General features: G+C 33.0%; 1 protein-coding gene across 1 annotated transcript in view; it reads left to right on the forward strand.

Annotated features, from left to right (window-relative positions):
- Window positions 1-26,666, forward strand: part of CFAP47 (cilia and flagella associated protein 47) — a 781,966-nt gene that overhangs the window by 671,797 nt on the left and 83,503 nt on the right. Inside the window, exons 51-52 of the mRNA XM_074302067.1 lie at window positions 23,119-23,290; window positions 26,023-26,184. Coding sequence (XP_074158168.1) covers window positions 23,119-23,290; window positions 26,023-26,184 — 334 coding nt within the window. The remainder of the gene's footprint in view (window positions 1-23,118; window positions 23,291-26,022; window positions 26,185-26,666) is intronic.

Below are 26,666 nucleotides of genomic sequence, written 5' to 3' on the forward strand. Positions count from 1 at the left end.
TGAATAGAGCCTTAGGGAAACCATGGTGATCTATTTCTTTGCCACACACTTTCCCAATACATATGATTCACTACTGTTGTATTTTCATTTGATCCTATTTTCTCTAATGAGCTTATTGACTTATCCAAGGGGCATATGTGCCTCTGGGTTAAGGAAATGTTTTATTGTATTATTACTACTGTTCTTGTTAACCTCTCTCAGGTAAATTTGTCATTTAAAAACCAATGAAATCCATCTAATTTGATTGAAAATAGGAAGTTGTTGTTGCTTGTCTTTTGTTCTCAAAGAGGAATATGACATTAGGAAGATGATACGATAATAATGCAAATGAATTGGATATAAGTGAGAAAGGGCCATGCCAAGTCACCTGCCTCACTTTCCTCTCCAGAGCCATGTAGATCCAGTGACAAGATATAAATCAAGATGACTGGAGATGGCCCTGGATGAAATGGGGACCATGGCTTTTTAAGCTAAGGTCTTCAACAGGTTTCAGCTTGACTGAGGCCTCATCCATTCAGTGATTAAGTAATTGAGGCAAACAATCTCCTTTTTCATCTAGTTGAGAAAATCTAAATAAATAAATACATCTGGGAAGGGGAAGAAATAAATTGCTATTTACATTCAATCTGAGTCAAACAGAATCCAAACAATGACTAAATGGAGTGTGGAATAGGGTCTTTTGGTGCCCAATGAGAATTAGATTGGTTTTGATTTAAGGCATGATTTTTAGGAAAGAAATCTAGAGGAGGCTCCTGCATAATGGCATTTAAAATTCTAGCCCCACAGACTTATTCCTAAAACCCTGAAAAGAATAGTAATCATTCTAAAAGAACCTTGTCCTTGAGTATAGAATGCAAGCAGTCCCTCTGGAAAAGAGTGTCAGCTGGACCAGAACTAACCTATAACAAGGACATGTAGAGACAAGAGTCTCAGGAATAAAACTAAAGTTAAGTTCAAAGTGAGGATAATAGGTTTGCAAACCATAGTGCCTGCCTTCTCTCCACCTGAATAGGAGGACTTTGCTAGAGCAGGGGTAGACTTTGTTCAAAAACCCGAAAACCACAAAAAGGAAGAACCCAACACAGTCTATTCTTAAATATTGAGGCAATAGTTTCCATGATTGATATGATGATTATTTTTCTGGGCTTTCTCTTTTTCATTAAAAAAATTCCTTATTATGAAAGGAAGACTCTCTGTGAGTAAGAAAGAGAAACAATATAGGGGAAATCTAGATTAAGTGGTGTCAAACTCCAGCAAAACATCCATAAGAACACTGTTGGCTGCATATGACTTAGAAGATGAGATATCAACATTATCTTTGTTCCAGTATGTTTTTTATTTATTTTTGTTAGTTATTTCCCAATTAAAGTCCCGGGCAATGTGTTTTGTAACTCTGATTTATGTAATAGAAGAACAAATGGTATCAATAAACATCTATTTAAACAAAACACCATAAATTCCTTGAGAGAAGATTCTATCTTTTTTAGTTTTTCCCCAGAGTTTTATCACAAAGCTTGACACATAGTGAGTGAATAAATGCTTTTTTTTTCAGTTTTACAAAAAGGAATATCATATACAATAAAATATATTTGCTAGAACTTTTTCAGAAAATGACCTAGATATTTTATTTGGCTATAAAAATGAGTAGGTCATTTTAAAGACCTCATTAGAAGGTTTTTTTCCATTTGAAAGTGGTGAACTTTTAATGGAAGGACTTAAAAAAAAGAATAGGAAAAATACTGTGCTGAACAATGGAATACCATATTCAATTTTTGGCTTTGCAATCAAATAGGAGTATCATTTTGAGGAAAATAACTTTGCTTGTCTGGTATATTATTTTGTTATAAAATTATGAAATTGAAGATTCAAAGGAAACTGGGAAGAACTCTATGAACTAGTGCTCATCTTTATGATTGTTTCCCTAGGCTGCTATATAGTACAGTCAATAGAGTAGTGGGTACACCATCAGGAAGAAATATGTTCAAATTTTGACTGCAGGGACTTAATAGCTGTGTGACCCCAACATGTTATTTTGTTTCCTTAACTATAAAATAGGGATAAAAACTAGTCCTTATACCATAGCACTTTCCCTATAAGATGGTTGCAAGGATCGAATGAGATATTTATAAAGCTGTTAAGAAAGTACCTGGGAGAGATGGAGACAAGATGGTGGAGTAAAGGCAGGAACTCATACAACTTCTCCCACAAATTGCTACAAATTCCCTTAATAACTTGAAACAAACTTGAGAATGCCAAAACACCCCAAAAGATACAATAGAGAATTTTTTAGCTGAAGCCAACTTAGAATGTCACCAAAAAAGGTCTGTGACACTAGTGTGGAAGTCCAGAATGTAGTCCAGATGCAGGCCACAGCAGTGCAGACCCAGCAGCCAGCTCTGGTCCAAGCACTAGTCACACCTCCATTTAATCAGGACTCTGTTGCTTTAGCATACTAGATCTTATATTTAAAGAGGAATGGGGACAATCCTCACAATTCTAGGGCAGAAAAGAGGGCTTGCAGAGTCCCTAAAAGGAGCTCTGAAATTAGCTGCACAAAATCCCAGAAGCTTGGAACAGTGCACAAATCCATCCTGGAAACAGAGTTTTACTTTAACAAAGAATTATTAATATTTTATTCCTTTTTAAATTAATTTTATAATTATAATTTTTTGACATTACATATGCATGAGTAATTTTTTTTTAGAACATTATCCCTTGTATTCATTTTTCAAAATTTTCCGCTCCCTCCCTCTACTCTCTCCCCTAGATGACAGTATAACCTAGATACAATATATGTGTGTAAATCCAATTTTCTTGTTTCACGTTAAGAATTGGATTCCAAAGGTATAAGTAACCTGGGTAGATAGACAGTAGTGCTAACAGTTTACATTCAATTCCCAGTGTTCTTTCTCTGGGTGTAGTTGTTTCTATCTATCATTGATCAACAGGAAGTGAGTTGGATCTTCTTTATGTTGAAGATTTCCACTACCATTAGAATATATCTTCCTATAGAATTGTTGTTGAAATGTATAGTGATTTTCTGGTTCTTCTCATTTCACTCAGCATCAGTTCATTTAAGTCTCTCTAAACCTCTCTGTATTCATCCTGCTGGTCATTTCATTCATATAACATAATTTACCCAACCATTCTCCAATTGATGGACATCCATTCATTTTCTAGTTTCTAGCCGCTATGAAAAGAGCTGCCACAAACATTTTGGCACATACAGGTCCCTTTCCCCTCTTTACTATTTCTTTGGGATATAAGCCCAGTAGAAGCACTGCTGGATCAAAGGGTATGCACAGTTTGATAACTTGTTGGCCATAGTTCCAAATTGCTCTCCAGAATCGCCAGATTCTTTCACAACTCCACCAACAATGTATTAGTATCCCAGTTTTCCCACATCCCCTCCAACATTCATCATTACTTGTTCCTGTCATCTTAGCCAATCTGACAGGTGTGTAGTGGTATCTCAGAGTGGTCTTAATTTGCATTTCTCTGATCAGTAGTGATTTGGAATATTCTTTCATATGAGTGGATATAGTTTCAATTTTATCATTTGAGAATTGTCTGTTCATATCCTTTGACCATTTATCAATTGGAGAATGGTTTGATTTCTTATTACTTAGGGTAATTTCTCTATATATTTTGGAAATGAGGCCTTTATCAGAACCTTTAATTGTAAAAATATTTTCCCAATTTGTTACTTCCCTTCTAATCTTGTTTACATTAGTATTATTTGTACAGAAACTTTTTAGTTTGATGTAATCAAAATCTTCTATTTTGTGATTAAAAATGATCTCTAGTTCTCCTCTGGTCATAAATTTTATCCTCCTCCACAGGACTGAGAGGTAGACTATTCTCTGTTCCTCTAATCTATTTATGGTCTCATTCTTTATGCCTAAATGATGGACCCATTTTGATCTTATCTTGGTATATGGTGTTAAGTGTGGATCCATATCTAATTTCTGCCATATTAATTTCCAGTTTTCCCAACAGTTTTTTTCAAATAATGAATTTTTATCCCAAATGTTGGTATCTTTGGGTTTGTCAAATACTACATTGGTATAGTAGTACCCTTTTTTGTCCTTTGGACCTAATCTGTTCCACTGATCGACTGGTCTATTTCTTAGCCAATACCAAATGGTTTGGTGACTGCTGCTATATTATATAGTTTTAGATCAGGTACACCTAGACTACCTTTATGTGACTTTTTTTTTTCATTAATTCCCTTGAAATTCTCAACCTTTTATTCTTCCATATGAATTTTGTTATTTTTTCTAGGTCATTGAAATAGTTTCTTGGGAGTCTGATTGGTATAGCACTAAATAAATAGATTAGTTTGGGGAGTATTGTCATCTTTATTATATTCGCTCGGCCTATCCAAGAGCACTAAATGTCTTTCCAATTATTTAAATCTGACTTTATTTTTGTGGCAAGTGTTTTGTAATTTTGCTCATATAATTCCTGACTTTTCTCTGGGAGATGGATTCCCAAATATTTTACACTCTCAACATTTGTTTGGAATTGAATTTCTCTTTGTATCTCTTACTGTTGCATTTTGTTGGTGATGTATAAAAATGCTGATGATTTATGTGGATTTATTTTGTATCCAGCAACTTTGCTAAAGTTGTGAATTATTTATAATAACTTTTTATTAGAATCTCTGGGGTTCTCTAAGTATACCATCATATCATCTGCAAAGAGTGACAGTTTGATTTCCTCATTGCCTACTCTTATTCCTTTAATCTCTTTCTCGACTCTTATTGCCGAGGCTAGCATTTCTAATACAATATTAAATAGTAATGGTGATAGTGAGCAACCTTGTTTCACTCCTGATCTTACTAGGAAAGGTTCTAGTTTATCTCCATTACATATAATGCTTACTGATTGTCATAAATATATTCTCCTGACTATTTTAAGGAATAGTCCATTTATTCCTATACTCTCAAGAGTTTTTAGTAGGAATGGATGTTGGATTTTGTCAAATGCTTTTTCTGCATCTATTGAGATGATCATATGGTTTTTATTAATTTGATTATTAATATGGTCAATTTTACTAATAGTTTTCCTAATATTAAACCAGCCCTGCATTCCTACTTGATTGTAGTGTATTATTCTGGGAATGATTTTCTGAAGTCTTTTTGCTAATATCTTATTTAAGATTTTAGCATCAATATTTATTAAGGAAATTGGTCTATAGATTTTTTTCTCAGTTTTCAATTTACCTGATTTAGGTATCAGTACCATGTCTGTGTCATAAAAGGAGTTTGGTAGGGCTCCTTCATCCCCTATTTTATCAAATAATTTATATAGCATTGGGGCTAATTGTTCTTTAAATGTTTGGTAGAATTCACATGTAAATCCATCTGGTCCTGGGGATTTTTTCCTGGGGAGTTGATTAATAGCTTGTTCTATTTCTTTTTCTGAAATGGGACTTTTTAAGCAATTTATCTCCTCCTCTGTTAATCTAGGAAGCCTATATTTTTGGAGGAAGTCATCCATTTCACTTAAGTTATCAAATTTATTGTCATAAAGTTGGGTAAAGTAACTCCTTATTATTTCTCTAAATTCCTCCTCATTGGTGGAAAGATCCCCCTTTTCATTTGTAAGACTAACAATTTGATTTTCCTCTTTCCTTTTTCTGATCAGATTTACCAAAGATTTGTCTATTTTATTAGCTTTTTCATAAAACCAACTCTTGGTTTTATTTATTAATTCAATAGTTTTTTTTTTTACTTTCAATATTATTGATTTCTCTTTTTAATTTTAGCATTTCAAGTTTAGTTTTTGGTTGGGGATTTTTAATTTGGTCTTTTCCTAGCTTTTTAAGTTGCAAGCCCAATTTGTTAATCTTCTCTTTCTCTATTTTGTTCAAATAAGCCTCTAAAGATATAAAATTTCCCCTTATTACTGCTTTAGCTGCATCCCACAGATTTTGGTATGATGTCTCATCATTGTCATTATCTTGGGTGAAATTATTAATTGTTTCTATAATTTGCTGTTTCACCCAGTCATTTTTTAAGATGAGATTATTCAGTTTCCAATTACTTTTTGGTCTATTTATCCCTGACTTCTTACTGAATGTAACTTTTATTGCATAGTGATCTGAGAAGAAGGCATTTATTATTTCTGCCTTCCTACATTTAATTTGGAGATCTTTATATCCTAATATATGGTCAATTTTTGTATAGGATCCATGAACTGATGAGAAGAAAGTATATTCCTTTCTATTGCCATTCAGTTTTCTCCAAAGGTCTATCATACCTAGTTTTTCTAATGTTCTATTTACTTTTTAAATTTCTTTCTTATTTGTTTTGTGCTTTGATTTATCTAATTCTGAGAGTGTAAGTTTGAGATCTCCCACTATTATAGTTTTGCTGTCTATTTCTTCTTGCAACTCTCTTAACTTTTCCTTTAGGAAGTTAGATGCTATACCACTTGGTGCATATATGTTTAGTATTAATATGGCTTCATTATCTATGCTATCTTTTAGCAGGATATAGTTTCCTTCCTTATCTCTTTTAATTAGATCAATTTCTGCTTTTGCTTGATCTGAGATAAGGATGGCAACCCCTGCTTTTTTGGCTTTACCTGAAGCATAATAGATTCTGCTCCAACCTTTTACCTTTACTCTGTATGTATCTTCCTGCTTTAAATGTGTTTCCTGTAAACAACATATTGTAGGGTTCTGACTTTTAATTCAATCTGCTATCTGCCTCCATTTAATGGGAGAGTTTATCCCATTCACATTTATAGTTAAAATCACTAATTCTGTATTTCCTGCCATCATATTGACCCCTGATTATGCTTTTTTTCCCCTTGACCCCCTGAACCCCTTCCTCAATATTTAATTTATAGACCCCATTTGTGACTCGTAACCCTCCCTTTTTTAGTATCCCTCCCCCCTCCTTCCAAGTCCTTTCCCTTATTCCCCTTTTCCTTTTCCGTTTTCCTCTCCCCCCTTTTAATGACGTGAGAGAATTCTTTGAAAAACAAATATGTCAATTATTTACTCTTTGAGCCTATTCTGATGAGAGTAAGATTCACACAGTGTTTCTCCCCCTCTCTAAATTCCCTCAGATATGGTATATTTTCTTTGCCTCTTCCTGAGATATAGTTTCCCTCTTTTTATCACTCCTTCCCCTTTTTCTGATACTACCCCCTTCCCTTTACTACCCCCCCTTTTTTTTAACATCAGTAAAATCAAATTATTAATACGTACTTTCTATATATCCACAAGATATACAGTTCTCAAAAGTTCTGTTTACCTTTTTCTGTTTCTCTTCAGTCTTGTGGATATAGATCAAATTTTTTGTTTAAGTCTGGTTTTTTTCTTAGAAACAAATGGACTTCCTCTGTTTCATTGAATGACCATCTTCTTCCATGGAAGAAAATGTTAAACTTAGCTGGGTAGTTTATTATTTGTTGCAATCCTTGATCTTTTGCCTTTAGGAATATCAGGTTCCAGGCCCTTCGATCTTTTAATGTGGAGGCAGCCAGATCTTGAGTGACCCTTAATGTGGCATCTTGATATTTAAATTGTTTTTTTCTAGCTTCTTGCAATATTTTTTCCTTTGTTTGGTAGTTCTGTAGCTTAGCCACAATATTCTTTGGAGTTCTTTTATTAGGGTCTTTTTCAGAAGGTGTTTGATGAATTCTTTCAATGCCTATTTTCCCTTCTATTTCTATTATCTCTGGATAGTTCTCTTTGATGATTTCCTGTAAAATAGAATCTAGCTTCTTTTTTTGATCATAGTTTTTGGGAAGTCCAATGATCCTCAGATTATCTCTCCTAGATCTATTTTCTAGGAGTATAGATTTTCCCAGTAATATTTGACATTATTCTCCAGCTTTTCTTTGTTTGTTTGTTTTTTGTTTTTTTGTTTTGTTTTGTTTGACTGATTCTTGGTTTCTCAATGAATCATTCATTTCTTTTTGTTCAGTCCTGATTTTTAATGAGTTATTTTCTTCACATTTTTTAGATCTTTTTGTATATGCCCAATTGAGTTTTTAAATGAATTATTTTGCTCTATTATTTTTTTTCCATTTACCTAATTTTTTTTGTGAGTTATTTTCTTTTTCCAATTCAGAAATCCTACTTTCTTGTAATTTTTCAACCTTTTCTAATTCACAAATTTTGTTTCCCTGTACCTCCTGTGAATTCTTTATTTTTTCCAACTCAAATTTCAGAACGTTGTTATTCTCTATCATAGCTTCTCTTTCCTTTCCCCATTTTTCTTCAAACTCTCTTATCTTTTTAATAGTCTCTTCTAAGAGAGAGTTATTTGATGAGGGGCAGATATCATTCCCCTTTAGGGTGTTATCTGGAGACTGTCTGCTTTTAGCTTCCTTGGGGTTGGATACTTGCTCTTTCTCTGTGTAGAAGGTGTCAATTGTTCTCTTCAGCTTCTTAATCATTGTTAAAAATTGTTGGGGTTTGCCCTTGGGGTAAGAAGTTTATTTACCAGCTTCCTCCCAGACAGGATGGATGTAGGGAGTCCTGTGCCTGAGCTAAGAGAGAGCTCTGGGAGAGAGTTCCCCTCCCCCCTCCCTGGAAATGCCTCAGAAGTGGTTAGCACGGCTGCACTGTGAGGAGTGCCCAGTGAAGGACCCTGATGTGTGGCCTACTTACTGCCCTGAGGTTTAAGACTGAACAGTGAAAGCGTCACAAACCCCAGCCAATGCCTCCCATGGGGCCGTGGATATTAACAAAGAATTAAATGGGAATGCTGAGTAATAGGCTAGGAACATGAGCAAACAACAGAAAAAAAAAATTCTGATCATAGAAAGTCACTTCAATGACAAGGAAGATAAAAACACTCTCAGAAGACAACAATGTCAAAAGTCTCACAGATAAAGCTCCCAAAAAATTAATAATTGGACTCAGGCCATGGAAGAACTCTAAAAGGATTTTGAAAATGAAGTAAAGAGTTAGAGAAAAAATTAGCAAAACAATTCAGAGTGGTGGAAAAGGAAATACAAAAACTAATAAGGAGAATACCTTAAAAAGCAGAATTGGCCAATTGGGAAACAAGGCACAAAAGCTCATTGAGAAAAAAAAATAATTCTTTAAAAATTAGAATTGAGCAAATGGAAGCTAATTATGAGAAATCAAGATACAATAAGACAAAACCTAAAAAAAAAATAGAAAAAATGTGAAATATATCATTAGAAAAACAACTGATCTCGAAAATAGATACAGGAGCAATAATTTTAAAATTTTGTCAACCTGAAAACCATGATCAAAATAGGCTAGAAATAATCTTTCAAGAAATTATCAAAGAACACTGTGCTGGTATTCTAACACCAGATGGCAAAATAGTAATTAAAAAAAATCCACCAATCATGTCCTGAAAGAGGTCCCAAAATGAAAATTTCCAGGAACATTATAACTAAATTTTGAAATTCCCAGATCAAGGAGAAAATATTGCAAAATATCTAGAAAGAAGCAATTTAAGGATAGTGCAGTCACACTAAGGATAACATAAGTTTTATCAACTTCTACATTAAAGGATCAGAGTGCTTGACATATGATATTCCAAAGAGCAATGGAGCTAGTATCACAATCAAGAATTATCTACCCACCAAAATTGAATATAATCTTTTAGAGCTAAAGGTGGGTATGCAGTGAAATAGAGACTTTCAAGCATTTGTGATGAAAAAAAAAAAAAAAACAAACAACTAAATAGGAAATTTGATTTGCAAATACAGTACTCAGAAGCAAAAGGTAATCAGGAAAGTGATATGATAAGAGACTTTTTAAGGTTTACCTAGTTACCTTCCTGCATGGAAAGATAATACTTTTAATTCATAAGAACTTTGTCAGTATTCTGACAGAAGGAATATATATAAACAGAGGGCACAGATATGAGTTGAAAAGGAAGGTTTAATATTAAAAAAGAAACAAATTTAAGTATTGAGAAAGCAATGTGTTGGGGGAACAGGAAGGAGAGTTGGAATGGTGTAAGTGATTTGCCATAAAAGATGGAAGAAAAAACTTTTATAGTAGAGAGTGATGGGAAGAGGAGTGAGTGTACCTTACTCTCTTCAGAATTGGCTCAAAGAGGAAATAACATACACATGGGTATGGAAATATGGTTATAGAAATCTTTCTTATAGAAATCTTTTCCTAAGAAAAGTAGGAGGGGAAAGGGATAATAAATGGGGGGGGGGTGATAGAAGAGAGGGCATTTTGGGAGAGGGGCTTGTCACTGTCAAAACATTTTTCAGGAAAGTCAGGATGAAAAAGTGAGAATAGAATAAACTGTGGGAAATACAATTGGCAATGATTCGTTGTTGTCCTTTGTTCTCAAAGAGAACCACAATGATATAACTATATTAAATTAAGTTATAGTGTATTCAGTTGTGGTTGATCAGACCAATACCAGTTTGTAATGCTCTGTGACAAGTCAGACACAAATAATGAATATTGCGGTAGCTTCTCTAACTTCATGCATCTGATGTTTCTTCTGAGGTAAAATTCTGTTTTGCTCATAAATCACAGTACTTTCTCTAATTAGGGTACAACATGCTGGATGGTCCTGCATCTCTCCCACGTCATACAGTCAATTCTAAATTTCTTAATAGAGCTCTTGAGAGTGTCCTTATGTTGCTTTTTCTAACCACCTTGTGAGTTAACAATAGTAATAGAGAAAATAATTTTGAGGCAAGTTTCTCTGATAAAGGCCTCAAATGTATAGGGAAATGAGTGAAATTTATAAAGAAAAAATAAGAGCAATTCTCTGATTGATAAAGAATCAAAAGATCTGAACTATGCCCAAAGTTCAATGAAAATTATTCCTATACTTTGACCTAACAATACCACTACTAGGCATAAATCTAAAAAAAGATTTTTTAAAAAAGAAAAAAGGCCCATATTTATAGCTTCTATTTTCTCAAAGCAAAGAATTGAAAATTGAGAAGATTTCAAAATTCAAGCAAACAACAAAGAGTGAAAATGCCGTGTGTGATACACACTCAGTTCCCACAGTCCTCTTTCTGGGTGTAGATGATTTTATTCATCACAAGATCATTGGAACTGGCTTGGATCATCTCTTTGTTTAAAAGAGTCACGTCCATCAGAATTGATCATCATATAATCTTGTCATTTCCATGTACAATGGAAATTTTAAATTTCTTTTTTTTTAAATTTTTTTTATTTAATTTTAATTTTATTTTATAAGTATAACTTTTTTTTTGACAGTACATATGCATGGGTAATTTTTTATAACATTATCCCTCGCACTTACTTCTGTTCAGATTTTTTCCCTTCCTCCCCCAACACCCTCCCCCAGATGGCAGGCAGTCTTATACATGTTAAATATATTACAATATATTCTAGATACAATATATGTGTGTAGAACCGAATTTCTTGTTGCACAGGAAGAATTGTATTCAGAAGGTAAAAATAACAGTTCACACTCATTTACCAGTGTCCCTTTTCTGGATGTAGCTGATTCTGTCCATCATTAATCAATTGGAATTGGATTAGCTCTTCTCTATGTTGAAGATATCCACTTCCATCAGAATACATCCTTGTACAGTATCATTGTTGAAGTGTATAATGATCTTCTGGTTCTGCTCGTTTCACTTAGCATCAGTTGATGTCAGTCTCTCCAAGCCTCTCTGTATTTCTCCTGTTGGTCATTTCTTACAGAACAATAATATTCCATAACATTCATATACCATAATTTACCCAACCATTCTCCAATTGATGGACATCCATTCATCTTCCAGTTTCTAGCCACTATGAAAAGGGCTGCCACAAACATTTTGGCACATACATGTCCCTTTCCCTTCTTTAGTATTTCCTTGGGATATAAGCCCAGTAGTAGTATGGCTGGGTCAAAGGGTAAACACATTTTGATAACTTTTTGGGCATAATTCCAGATTGCTCTCCAGAATGGTTGGATTCTTTCACAACTCCACCAACAATGCATCAGTGTCCCAGTTTTCCCACAGCCCCTCCAACATTCATCGTTATTTGTTCCTATCATCTTAGCCAATCTGACAGGTGTGTAATGATATCTCAGAGTTGTCTTAATTTGCATTTCTCTGATCAATAGTGATTTGGAACACTCTTTTATATGAGTAGAAATAGTTTTAATTTCATCATCTGAAAATTGTCTGTTCATATCCTTTGACCATTTATCAATTGGAGAATGGCTTGATTTCTTATAAATTACAGTCAATTCTCTGTATATTTTGGAGATGAGGCCTTTATCAGAACCTTTAACTGTAAAAATGTTTTCCCAATTTGTTACTTCCCTTCTAATATTGTTTGCATTAGTTTTGTTTGTGCAGAAACTTTTTAATTTGGTGTAATCAAAATGTTCTATTTTTTGATCAATAATGGTCTCTAGTTCTCCCTTGGACACAAACTCCTTCCTCCTCCACAAGTCTGAGAGGTAAACCATCCCCTGTTCCTCCAATTTATTTATGATTTCGTTCTTTATGCCTAAATCTTGGACCCATTTTGATCTAATCTTAGTATGTGGTGTTAAATGTGGGTCCATGCCTAGTTTCTGCCATACTAATTTCCAGTTTTCCCAGCAGTTTTTGTCAAATAATGAATTCTTATCCCCAAATTTGGGATCTTTGGGTTTGTCAAACACTAGATTGCTATTTTTATTCACTATCTTGCCCTGTGAACCTAACCTATGCCACTGATCAACTAGTCTATTTCTTAGCCAATACCAAATGGTTTTGGTGACTGCTGCTTTATAATACAGTTCTAGATCAGGTACAGATAGACCACCTTCACTTAATTTTTTTTTTCATTACTTCCCTTGAAATTCTCGACCTTTTGTTGTTCCATATGAATTCTGTTGTTATTTTTTCTAGGTTATTAAAATAGTTTCTTGGAAGTCTGATTGGTATAGCACTAAAAAAATAGATTAGTTTAGGGAGTATTGTCATCTTAATTATATTCGCTCGGCCTATCCAAGAGCACTGAATGTCTTTCCAATTATTTAAATCTGACGTTATTTTTGTGGCAAGTGTTTTGTAATTTTGCTCATATAATTCCTGACTCTCCTTTGGTAGATATATTCCCAAATATTTTATACTATCGACCGTTATTTTGAATGGAATTTCTCTTTGTATCTCTTGCTGTTAGATTGTGTTGGTAATGTATAAAAATGCTGAGGATTTATGTGGATTTATTTTGTATCCTGCCATTTTGCTAAAATTCTGAATTATTTCTAATAGCTTTTTAGCAGAGTCTTTGGGGTTCTCTAAGTATACCATCATGTCATCTTTGAAAAGTGATAATTTGATTTCCTCATTTCCTATTCTAATTCCTTGAATCTCTTTCTTGGCTCTTATTGCTGAGGCTAGAGTTTCTAGTACTATATTGAAAGGTAATGGTGATAGTGGGCAACCTTGTTTCACTCCTGATCTTACAGGGAAAGGTTCTAGTTTATCACCATTACATATGATGTTTACTGAAGGTTTTAAATATATGCTCCTTATTATTTTAATGAATAGTCCATTTATTCCTATACTCTCAAGAGTTTTTAGTAGGAATGGATGTTGGATTTTATCAAATGCTTTTTCTGCATCTATTGAGATGATCATATGGTTTTTATTAATTTGATTATTAATATGGTCAATTATACTAATAGTTTTCCTAATATTAAACAAGCCCTGCATTCCTGGTATAAATCCCACTTGGTCATAGTGTATTATCCTGGGGATGATTTTCTGAAGTCTATTTGCTAATATCTTATTTAAGATTTTAGCATCAATATTCATTAAGGAAATTGGTCTATAGTTTTCTTTCTCAGTTTTCGATCTACCTGGTTTAGGTATCAGTACCATGTCTGTGTCATAGAAGGAATTTGGTAGGACTCCCTCAATCCCTATTTTTTCAAACAGTTTACATAGCATTGGAGTTAGTTGTTCTTTAAATGTTTGGTAGAATTCACATGTAAATCCATCTGGTCCTGGGGACTTTTTCTTAGGAAGTTGATTAATAGCTTGATCTATTTCTTTTTTTGAGATGGGACTATTTAGACTACTTACTTCTTCCTCTGTTAATCTGGGCAAGCTATATTTTTGAAGGTATTCTTCCATTTCATTTAAATTATCGAATTTATCGGCATAAAGTTGAGCAAAGTAGCTCCTAACTATTGTTCTAATTTCCTCTTCATTAGTGGTGAGTTCACCCTTTTCATTTTCAAGACTAACAATTTGCTTTTCCTCTTTCCTTTTTTTAATCAGGTTTACTAAGGGTTTGTCTATTTTGTTGGTTTTTTCATAGAACCAACTCTTAGTTTTATTAATTAATTCAATAGTTTTTTAATTTAAATTTTATTAATCTCACCTTTTATTTTTTGAATTTCAAGTTTTGTGTTTGTCTGGGGGTTTTTAATTTGTTCCTTTTCTAGCAATTTGAGTTGTTAGCCCAATTTATTGGCCCTCTCTTTCTCTATTTTATGAAAATAGGCCTGTGGAGATATAAAATTTCCCCTTATTACTGCTTTGGCTGTATCCCACACATTTTGGTATGATGTCTCATTATTGTCATTTTCTTGGGTGAAGTTATTAATTATGTCTATGATTTGCTGTTTTACCTAATCATTCTTTAGTATAAGATTATTTAGTTTCCAATTATTTTTTGGTCTATTTTCCCCTGGCTTTTTATTACATGTAATTTTGATTGCATTATGGTCTGAAAAGGATGCATTTACTATTTCTGCCTTACTGCATTTGATTTTGAGCTTTTTATGCCATAGTATATGATCAATTTTTGTATAGGTTCCATGAACTGCTGAGAAGAAATTATATTCCTTTCTGCCTCCATTTAGCTTTCGCCAAAGATCTATCATATCAAACTTTTCTAGTATTCTATTTACCTCTTTGACTTCTTTCTTATTTATTTTGTGGTTTGATTTATCTAATTCTGAGAGTACAAGGTTGAGATCTCCCACTATTATAGTTTTGCTATCTATTTCCTCTTGCAGCTCTCTTAATTTCTCTTTTAAGAATTTAGATGCTGCACCACTTGGTGCATATATGTTTAATATAGATACTGCTTCATTATTGATGCTGCCCTTTAGCAGGATATAATGCCCTTCCTTATCTCTTTTAATTAGATCAATTTTTGTTTTTGCTTGATCTGAGATGAGGATGGCTACTCCTGCTTTTTTGGTTTTGCCTGAAGCATAATAGATTCTGCTCCACCCTTTTACTTTTAGTTTGAATGTCTCACCCTGTTTCAGGTGTGTTTCCTGTAAACAACATATAGTAGGATTCTGACTTTTAATCCAGTCTGCTAACTGCTTCCTCTTTATGAGGCAGTTTGCCCCATTCACATTTATGGTTAGAAGGACTAATTCTATATTGCTTGCCATTCTATTAACCCCTGCTTATGCTTTTCCCCTTTCCTTCCCTCTTACCCCCCTACCCAGTATTAAACTTGTGAACACCACTTGCTTTTCACAGCCCTCCATTTTTAGGCTCCCTCCCCCACCTTAAAGTTCCTCCCCTTATTTTACCCCTTTTCCTCGAAATTTCAGTATCCCCTTCCCCTTAGTTTACTCCTTCCCTTTCACTTTTCAATGAAGTGGAAGAAGTTTCACCATAAATCGAATATGTCTATTGATACACACTATGTTCATCTCCCTCCTTTCTTTCTCTCAGATATAATAGGTTACCTTTGCCTCTTCATGAGATGTATTTACCACCACTTTACACTTTTTTATGATATAATTTCCTTTCCACCTCTAATTTCTAAGACAAATTGTACATATGTTCTTTACATATTTTTTTGACAGAATTATAGTTCTCAAGATTTATTTTTACCTTTTTAGAAATCTCTTGAGTTCTGTATTTGAAGATCAAACCTTTTATGTAGGTCTGGTTTTTTCATCAAAAATAGATGGAATTCATTTATTTCGTTAAATGTCCATCTTCTTCCCTGGAAAATGATGCTCATTCTTGCTGGGTAAGTTATTCTTGGCTGCATACCAAGTTCCTTAGCCTTTCGGAATATCATGTTCCAGGTCCTTTGTTCTTTTAATGTGGATGCTGCTAGATCCTGGGTTATCCTTATTGTGGATTCTCCATATCTGAATTGCTTTTTTCTAGCAGCTTCCAATATCTTTTCCTTTGTCTGATGGTTCTTGAACTTGGCCACTATATTTCTTGGCATTTTGATTTTAGGGTCCCTTTCAGTAGGTGATCGAGGAATTTTTCAATGTCTATTTTCCCCTTTGTTTCCAGAACGTCTGGGCAGTTCTCTTTGATAATTTCCTCGAAAATAGTGTCCAAGCTCTTTTTTTCCTCACATTTTTCAGGGAGTCCGATTATTCTCAAATTGTCTCTCCTGGATCTGTTTTCCAGGTCTGTTGTCTTTCTGATAAGGTACTTGACATTCGTTTCAATTGTTTCATTTCTCTGGTTTTGCTTGACTACCTCTTGGTTTCTCCTTGAGTCATTCATTTCTACTTGTTCCAGTCTAATTTTCAATCATGTATTTTCTTCACTCACTTTTTTTATATCTCTTTGTAATTGTCCAATTGAGTTTTTGTCTTCTATGGAATTTTTTTCCATTTTATCCATTTTATTTTTTAGAGAGCTGTTTTCTTTTTCCAGCTCACTAATCCTGTTTTCCTTGGAGTTGTTTACCTTTTCCAGCTCACTAATCTTGTTTCTCAATGATTTGATTTCTTTATCCACTCTGTCTTTGAATGCATGGGATGACTTCTCCAGTCTCTCTTGCCAAGCTTCCCTTTCCTTTTCCCATTTCTCTTCCAGCTCTCTTGTGAGAGCCTTTTTGATTTCCTCTAGGAGATTCTTTTGTATTTAGGAACAGCTCATATCCCCCTTAGGGGATTCCTCTGGGGACAGTCTGTTTTTAGTCTCCTCAGTGTTTGAAGTCTGCTCTCTCTCCATACAAAAGCTGTCAATGGTTAGAGCCCTTTTGAATTTTTTTGTTCATTTTGTCAGAGTAGGAATCGAAGAAAACAAACTGACAAGAGAAACAATTGGTCTGTTTTGTGGGGGATGGGGCTGGATGGTATTAATGGGCTTCCTCTACTGACTGGGGGTAGGGCAGCAGAGAGCCACTAACAGAACAGCAATGACTGTACTGAGTCTGCACTCTGAGGCTCTGAGAACTAGCTGAATCAGTCCAGGTGGGAGTTGGGGGTGGCCGGGTTCTGAGAGACGCTGGCTTTCCGGGGTTTTAATCTTCACCTCCAGTGTTTATACCCTCTCCGCTGCTCCTGGCTTGCTGCCAAGATGGAGTATCCACACTGGGGAAAAAGTCTTTTTGCAGAAACGGCAGAGATCTTACCCCTCCCCCTCTGGTCTGAGCTATGTGAGCTGCCTGTCTCACTCTGGCTTGCCTGCCCTCAGTCTGCGCCCAGTCTGATTGACCCTCCCCTGAGCAAACACAGACCTTTTCTGGTGACTTTCAAGCATGTCTTCTCTTGGTGATTATTTGTGGATTTCTTTCTGGGTCAAGCATTAAGTCTGAGGCTTGTCATGAAGTAAGTTCTCAGAGAAAACGAGGAGCTCAAGCAGCTGTCTGCCTCCGCGCCGCCATCTTGGCCGGAAGTCCCAATTTTAAATTTCTTTTTTTTTTTTTTTCTTATATTTTATTTTATTTTATTTATTTTTTTATTTTTTATATATATATATATATATATATATATATATATATATATATATATATATATATATATATATATTTTTTTTTTTTTTTTTATAATATTATCCCTTGTATTCATTTTTCCAAATTACGCCCCCTCCCTCTATTCCCTCCCCCCGACGACAGGCAATACCATACATTTTACATGTGTTACAATATAGTCTAGGTACAATACATGTGTGCGAATATCATTTTCTTGTTGCACAATAAACATTAGAATCCGAAGGTACATGCAACCTGGGCAGACAGATATTAGTGCTAACAGTTTTCATTCCCCTCCCAGTGTTTCTTCTCTGGGTGTAGCTACCTCTGTCCATCATTGATCAACTGGAAGTGAGTTGGATCTTCTTTATGTTGAAGATTTCCACTTCCATCAGAATACATCCTCATACAGTATTGTTGTTGAAGTGTACAGTGATCTTCTGGTTCTGCTCATTTCACTCAGCATCAGTTGATTTAAGTCTCTCCAGGCCTCTCTATATTCCTCCTGCTGGTCATTTCTTACCGAGCAATAATATTCCATAACCTTCATATACCACAATTTACCCAACCATTCTCCAACTGATGGACATCCATTCATCTTCCAGTTTCTAGCTACAACAAAAAGAGCTGCCACAAACATTTTGGCACATATATGTCTCTTTCTGCTCTTTAGTATTTCTTTGGGATATAATCCCAGTAGTAGCGCTGCTGGGTCAAAGGGTATGCACAGTTTGATAACTTTTTGGGCATAATTCCAGATTGCTCTCCAGAATGGCTGGATTCTTTCACAACTCCACCAGCAATGTATTAGTGTCCCAATTTCCCCACATCCCCTCCAACATTTGTCATTATTTGTTCCTGTCATCTTAGCCAATCTGACAGGTGTGTAGTGGTATCTCAGAGTGGTCTTAATTTGCATTTCTCTGATCAGTAGTGATTTGGAACACTCTTTCATGTGAGTGGATATAGTTTCAATTTCTTCCTCTGAGAATTGTCTGTTCATATCCTTTGACCATTTATCAATTGGAGAATGGTTCGGTTTCTTATAAATTAGGGTCAGTTCTCTATATATTTTGGAAATGAGACCTTTGTCAGAACCTTTGTTTTTAAAAATATTTTCCCAATTTGTTACTTCCCTTCTAATCTTGTTTGCATTAGTATTATTTGTACAGAAACTTTTTAGTTTGATGTAATCAAAATCTTCTATTTTGTGATCAATAATGATCTCTAGTTTTCCTCTGGTCATAAATTCCTTCCTCCTCCACAAGTCTGAGAGGTAAATTATCCTCTGTTCCTCTAATCTATTTATTATCTCCCTCTTTATGCCTAAATCATGGACCCATTTTGATCTTATCTTGGTATATGGTGTTAAGTGTGGATCCATATCTAATTTCTGCCATACTAATTTCCAGTTTTCCCAACAGTTTTTTCCGAATAATGAATTTTTATCCCTAATGTTGGAATCTTTGGGTTTGTCAAAGATTAGATTGCTATAGATGTACCCTTTTTTGTCCTTTGTATCTAATCTGTTCCACTGATCTACCGGTCTATTTCTTAGCCAATACCAAATGGTTTTGGTGACTGCTGCTATATAATATAGTTTTAGATCAGGTACACTTAGACCACCTTCCTCTGAGTTTTTTTTCATTAGTTCCCTTGCAATTCTTGACCTTTTATTCTTCCATATGAATTTTGTTGTTATTTTTTCTAGGTCATTAAAATAGTTTCTTGGGAGTCTGATTGGTATAGCACTAAATAAATAGATTAGTTTGGGGAGTATTGTCATCTTTATTATATTCGCTCGGCCTATCCAAGAGCACTGAATGTCTTTCCAATTATTTAAATCTGATTTTATTTTTGTGGCAAGTGTAATTTTAAATTTCTTACAGAAAAATAATATTCCATAACAGTCATATACTACACTCTATTTAGCCATTCTCTAATTGATGGACATCCATTAAGTTTCCAATTTCTTGCCACTACAAAGAGGGCTGCTACAAACATTTTTACACATGTGGGTCCCTTTACTTTCCTTTATGATCTCTTTGGGATATAATCCCAGTAGAAACACTACTGGATCAAAGGGTATGTACAGTTTGAAAACTATTTGGGCAAAATTCAAAATTATTTTCCAGGATGGTTGGATTTTTTTCACAGTTCCACCAATAATGTATCAGTGTGCCAGTTTTCCCACATCCTCTCCAACATATGTCATTATCTTTTCCTGTCATCTTAGCGAATCTGAATGTGTGTTGTGGTTTCTTAGAATTGTCTTAATTTGCATTTCTCTGAACCATAGTGATTTGGAACACATTTTCATATGACTAGAAATAGTTTTAATTTCTTCATCTGAAAATTGTCTGTTCATTTCCTTTGACCATTTATTAATTGAATAATGGCTTGAATTCTTTTAAATTTAAGTCACTTCTCTATAGATTTTAGAAATGAGGCCCATTTGTAAATGTTTTGAATGTAAATGTTTTCCCAATTTATTGCTTCCCTTCTAATCTTGTCTACATTAATTTTGCCTGTACAAAAGCTTTTTAACTTTGTATAATCAAAATTATCTATTTTGTGATCAATACCAAACTAGTTCTTCTTTGTTCACAAATTCCTTCCTCCTCCAGAGATCTGAGATGTAAACTAGCCTATGTTCTTCTAATTTGTTTATAATATCATTCTTCATGTCTAGATCACAAACCCATTTTGACCTTATTCTGAGATATGGTTTTAGATGTGGGTCAATGCCCTAGTTTCTGTCATACTAGTTACCAATTTTCAGCAGTTTTTTTTGTCAAATAGTTAGTTCTTAACCTAAAGCTGGGGTCTTTGGGTTTGTCAAACACTAGATTATTATAGTTATTAACTATTTTGTCCTGTGAACTTAACCTATTCCTCTGATTGACTATTCTATTTCTTAGCCAGTATCAAATGGTTTTGATGACCAATGCTTTATGATATAGTTTTTGATCTGGAATAGCTAGATCAGCTTCATTTGTATTTTTTTTTTCATTAATTCCCTTGAAATTCTTGTCCTTTTCTTCAAATAGTTTCTTGGGAGTTTGAATTACCATTCAAAATTTAAAAAAGCACTAAATTAAAAAAAATAGTTTAGGTAGTTCAATCATTGATTTCATGAAATGTTTTTCAAAAACATATCTGTGGAATAATTTCCACATTTGTAACTTTTATCCCCAAACTCATTATATTAAACTTTTTATTCATTATATTATTAAAAAATAATTATCTAAACGTTGATGTAATTCTATTTGGCTACTTTTGAGTTATATTAAAAGGTTAAAATTTTTGTTTATTTTTGGATTTTGATTCAAAGTATTTATTTATAAATTTAAAAATATTAAAATTAGATCATTTATTTTAAATCTAATACAAAACATAATTTTCCCTTAGAATGAAAGAAGCAACAAAAATCTTATCTATTTAATGTATTTAACAGACCATGTGCCTTGTAATACAGTATTTGTTTTTATTTCAGCCATAAGATAGTAACAAGGAAGACCCTTTTTAAGCAGCATACTAAAAATATTAGTTACTGTGGTGGTAATTTTTTTCTACTTTAGTAAAAAAACTATTGAGCACAGTATTCTATTAACTTATTGAGGAAACTGAAAGATCAATTTCTTCTTTTCCCTTTTTTGTGATCAAGTAATATGGATTACAAAATTACCCAATATCAAAGAATGATCAAATATTCATTTTAGGTAAATGCATTTATTGATTTCACGGGTGTGGGGAATTCTCTTTTTCAAAGAATGTATATATTTGTTAGATTTTTTTTTTTAATATGGAAACTCATAGAGTTTTTTTTTTTAACTTACATTTTTTTAAATTTTTATTTCCAAATTCTTTCTCTCCTACTGGTCTTATTGCCTACCCATTTAGAAGACAAACAATATAACATATGCATAATACATGTGAAGTAATTTTTTTTTCATATTATTAATGTTAAAATGGAAGAAAAATATTGTAAAATTATGTTTTCAAATAAATTCATCATTTAACTCACTATAAATGGAAAAATGGTTAGCATTTTTCATCATGATTCTTTGGAATTATCATAGAGTATTGTATTGATCAGTGTAGTTACTATGTACAGTGTTCTCTTGTTTTCACTTTGCATCAGTTCATATGGCTTCCACACTTTTCTGAAACTATCCTGCTTGTTATTTTGTATAGCACAACAATTTTCCATCAAAAGCACTTACCTCGATTTGTTTAGCTGCCACAACTAATGTATATCCCTTCAACTTTTAATTCTCTGCCACTGTGAAAAGATCTGCTATAAATGTTTTTTACATGGACTTTTTTTTTTTCATTTTTCTTTGATCTCATTGAATACAAACCAAGAACTGGTGTATTACTTGAATAAAAAATATGCACAGTTTTATAATCTTTTGGGCATGCTTCCATTGTTCTTTTGAGTGCTTTGTGGTTGAACAATTTTTCCACATTTCCTCCAGCATTTGTCAGTTTCCTTTTCTGTCATGTGAATCTGATGAATGTGAAATAGTACAGTAAGAATTCTTTTAATTCATATTTTTAATTACTATGTAGAACATTTTCTACTGATAGCATTGATCTCTTTTTTTGAAAACTGCTTTTTAAAGTATTTGACCATTTATCAATTAAGAAATTATTTTATAAATTTGACTCAGTTGTTTATATGTAGTTGAAAAAAGAGGTCTTTATTAGTGAAATGCTGTAATTTTTTCCTAGTTTCCTGTTTCCTTTTTAATTTTGATTGGATTTTTTTTTTCCTTGTGAAAAAACTTTTTAACTTAATTTCATCAAAATTATACATCTTACATCTTGTGATTTTATACATTTCTTGTTGGGTCACAAAAATCTCATATTTATGGATCTTACAGGCATTTTCCCCACATTCCATGATATTTATAATTTGTTGCTTATCATTCATTTTAGTTGTTTTCAATTATTCATGACTCAAGTTTGGATTTTCTTGGTAAAGATACCAAGGCGATTTGTTAGTTCCTTCTCCAGATCATTTAATGGATGAGAAAACTGAGAATATTGAGTGACTTTTCCTCCTTTTCCTTATTCTGTTCTTTTTTGTTGTTGTTATTCTTTTTCTTCAACAATAACAATAACAATAAGTGTACCAGTTTTCTCACATGCAAATGATCATGAGAAGGAAATGGTAAACCAGTCTAATATGTTTGTGAATAAAATTTCACATGGGATAATGAAGATTCAGCTGCAACTCAAAACACTGAATGACAGCAAATAGTAAAATTATGTGCATATATAATATATATTTGTTTAAATCTTTTCTTCTGCAGTTAGGTTGCTGAGATGAGATCTTTCTTCTTGTTTTTATGCTATCTCTTCTTTCTACTTCTATAGCATATTGCTAAAAACATAGTAGACTTTGAAAGAGTTATTTAGAGAACAGAACTGGAATAATGTGTTTTGGTCCATCTCACTTTTTCTAGATTTTCCTGAAGTACATGAATTTCAGTATGAAATTCAATTTGAATCTGATCTTATGAAATCTAACTTGGAATCTTGTGTTGCACTATATCTGATCAGTAAAGAAAAAAATGTAGTAAATGGGGATATATCACTAGTCTTCAACATTATCTTTGCACCAAAGAAACCAATAAGGTAAGTCTATTTTCCACTTTAAATAATAAAAGTTATCAATATTTAAAAATATTTTAAAATATATGGCCTGTTCTTGTTCATGTGAGTTAACTTTGTGGGGATAGGGCACACTGTTTTATGTACTTAAAGTGAGTTTTAAGTACAAAAACTCTCCACTCAATGGGCTACATTATAGTGCCATGCAGAAATAGTAAGATTTATACGATATTTCCAACTCATTCATATAGAACCTTCAATCTGCTACTTGATTTGTTGCTATATTTATTTAATCTTATCTTATTCTCCAAATTAATACTGGAGTACACATATATTTTCTCATTAATTAGTAAGCTTCTTCTTTTTTTTTTTTTTTAACAAATAATCTCTCAGTGAACTAAATTCAGAACTCTCACAATCCTAAATCAGTTATTTAATAAACAGGAGAAACTTCATTTCCTGATAGTTTGTATTCAACTCTCTCTGTATATTAATCTTCTAGAATAACATAACTATTATGTTTAAACTCTTAGAATTAAATAATATTGAAGTCATTAAATATTGACTTTATTCACATCAAAATCAATAATAGAGACCTAGATTAATGGTATTTTAGATGTGAAAACCAATTGTTACCAGTCACTTAAAATTCTCTCCATATAAAGATGATTTGATGCCTAAGAAAATAGTTCCATACCATTTAGTTCAACAAAGTCCTTTCACAAGCATTCTCAATTATTTTCACAAATAATAGTCAAAATAATTCCATCTAAAAAGAAGACCTTTTCATATTTTTTCTGGAACTCCCACTTTGAGTTTTCTTCTGTGATGAAGAAAATGCTGTTTAGTTTCTGTCATACCTGCTTCTGAACAGTCACTTTTGTAGCTACCAGTATCTGGGCTCAGATAATGAAAAATTGAAAAATATCTTTAGTGATCTCCTAGTCTACAAATATCATTTTATAAATGAGAAATAATGGGATGCAAAAAAGAAAGCTAACAAGTTTATATTATGCTTATTATGTAAAGAATGAGTAAATAAATAAATAAAAGTAGCTGGGTAGGGCAGTGGGAAGACCTGAAATCAAATTTGATCTCAAGATACTAGCTTTTTTATTTAGGACAAAGCAGTTAAATATAACTTATATCAGTTTTCTCAACTGTTAAATAGGAATAATAATTACACTTACCTTACAGAGTTGTTGTGAAGAAAAAATGAGATCATATTTGTAAAATTTTTAGCACAGTGCCTGGCACATAATAGACACTATGTAAAAATTATTAATAGTTATTATTGTTATTATTATTAGGAAGCTGATTTTAGATTTTGATTGCATAAACTTTTGTTGTTTGGTAGCTTAATATTATCCAACTATCATCCAAATAGCAATATTTGCTTTTTCTTTTACTTAAGATCTTTATACCTGTCTCCCACAAATGACAAACAGCCTCAACAATAACTATTGATCCTATTTTTCTACTGAAGCTCTCTAAAAAGATTAGAAATAGAAGGATTCATTAATAATAACCTGCCAGATTTCTTTGTAGCTATATACCACATGAATTTTATAGAACTTAAGCAATAATTGTGATGTCAGTAGCTTAAATACCACTCTATATTCAAAATAGGACTTATGTACTTTATCTCATCTTCACAGCATTTCTATGAGGTAGATAAGCAATTTATTTTATGGGTGAAGAAAATAAGAGTTAGTTTAAATGGTTTGTCCTGTATCACGCAAAAGAATCAGAATTCATGGTCAAATCTTTCAGACTAAGTTCTAGGCTCTGAGAGAATAAATAGAGTAAAGAGAAGTAGTGTTTTAGATAGCATTACATATACCCTAAATGTGTTGATTTTAAAATATTAATTTTTTAGGAGTTAATGCTATAACATTACACTTTTAACAACAAATGTCCTCCTAAGGTAATTTAAAAGAACTTTATGATAATTTTGGACTATCCAATTTTTCTAGGTGATAATACATTTCCAGTGAATACTGAAAAATAATGGACTATTATTACTACTACCATTTTTACTACACTATTTTACTACTACTACTGCTAACTACTATTACTATTTTTTTCCCCCCCTGAGGCTGGGGTTAAGTGACTTGCCCAGGGTTACACAGCTAGGAAGTGTTAAGTGTCTGAGACCAGATTTGAGCTCAGGTCCTCCTGAATTCAAGGCTGGTGCTCTATCCACTGCGCCACCTAGCTGCTCCAACTATTACTATTTCTACTGCAACATCATCACTACTGTTGCTTCTGGGTTAATTGTTGCTATTTCTACTACCTCCATTTTTTAGATGAGGAAATTAATGCACAAAAATCTTTAATAATCTTCTTAAATAATACAGCTGGAATTCAAAATAATTTTTTTTTTTGGGGGGAAAGAATAGAATTCTCTTTTTTTTTAGGCCTATTCCTAAGCTTCTCAAACTTTTCTTAAGGCTCTTTATATCATATTATATGCAGTCTATTATTTGACTACCACATGACTCTACCAGGGTCAGGTATTAGAAAGATAAACATGGACAAAGAGAAATAGTTTGAAACTGAAATCCTAGTCTGAAAATTATTTATATATACTACTCAATGTACCCCTAGCATGGCTAGTTCACTGAGTTTCTGGATCAGATACAAGACAAGTCATATGTAATTTAATATATTTTAAAATTCTATTTTACTCATTTTTGTCATGAATATTTCGCTTGTTTTATTCATTGATATTGGTGTATATATATTTTTTAAAGATCTGTAATCACATTGGTGATACAATGCAGCATGGATGGGATATGGAAATTTCCAATAACTCTGATTGCCACTGAGCCAGAAGTGGATGATGTTATCAATATTGAAGGGATTGGCTTGTTCAAAGAAACTTCTGTTGCCTTTAGGCTGACAAGTCAGACACGGTAATATATCAACACAAAAGCATATGTCTACTTTTTGTAGAAGTGATTTATATTTAATGGTGAATCAATAAGGATAAATGGAAAATCTTAGTATGTGAATCCCCCCTACACAATGCTTTTCCCTGTTATTGATATATACCCTGAAGCATATCTTTTAAAATTTTGTTCATTTCAACTCTAAATAGTCTGTTATTATAATATTCGGACAAAGGAAAGGAAAAAGTATGTGTCTGTGTATTTGTACATGGCTTATATATAAATATTATATTTAAGTAAAATGAATACTAATTTTAAGTAACAAATAATATGGCAATATAAACAATATAATGGTATTAGTAAATACTATTTAAATAAATGCTATAAATAAACAAATCTAAATAAATAAATATAGCAATATATATGTGTGTTTTTTAAATGCAGCATTTAGCACCTTTTAAATATAAACAAAGAGAATCTACTAAGTTCCCTAAAAGTGGATTTCA

Source organism: Sminthopsis crassicaudata, chromosome 3 (genome assembly GCF_048593235.1).
Source record: "Sminthopsis crassicaudata isolate SCR6 chromosome 3, ASM4859323v1, whole genome shotgun sequence".
Lineage (NCBI taxonomy): Eukaryota > Metazoa > Chordata > Mammalia > Dasyuromorphia > Dasyuridae > Sminthopsis > Sminthopsis crassicaudata.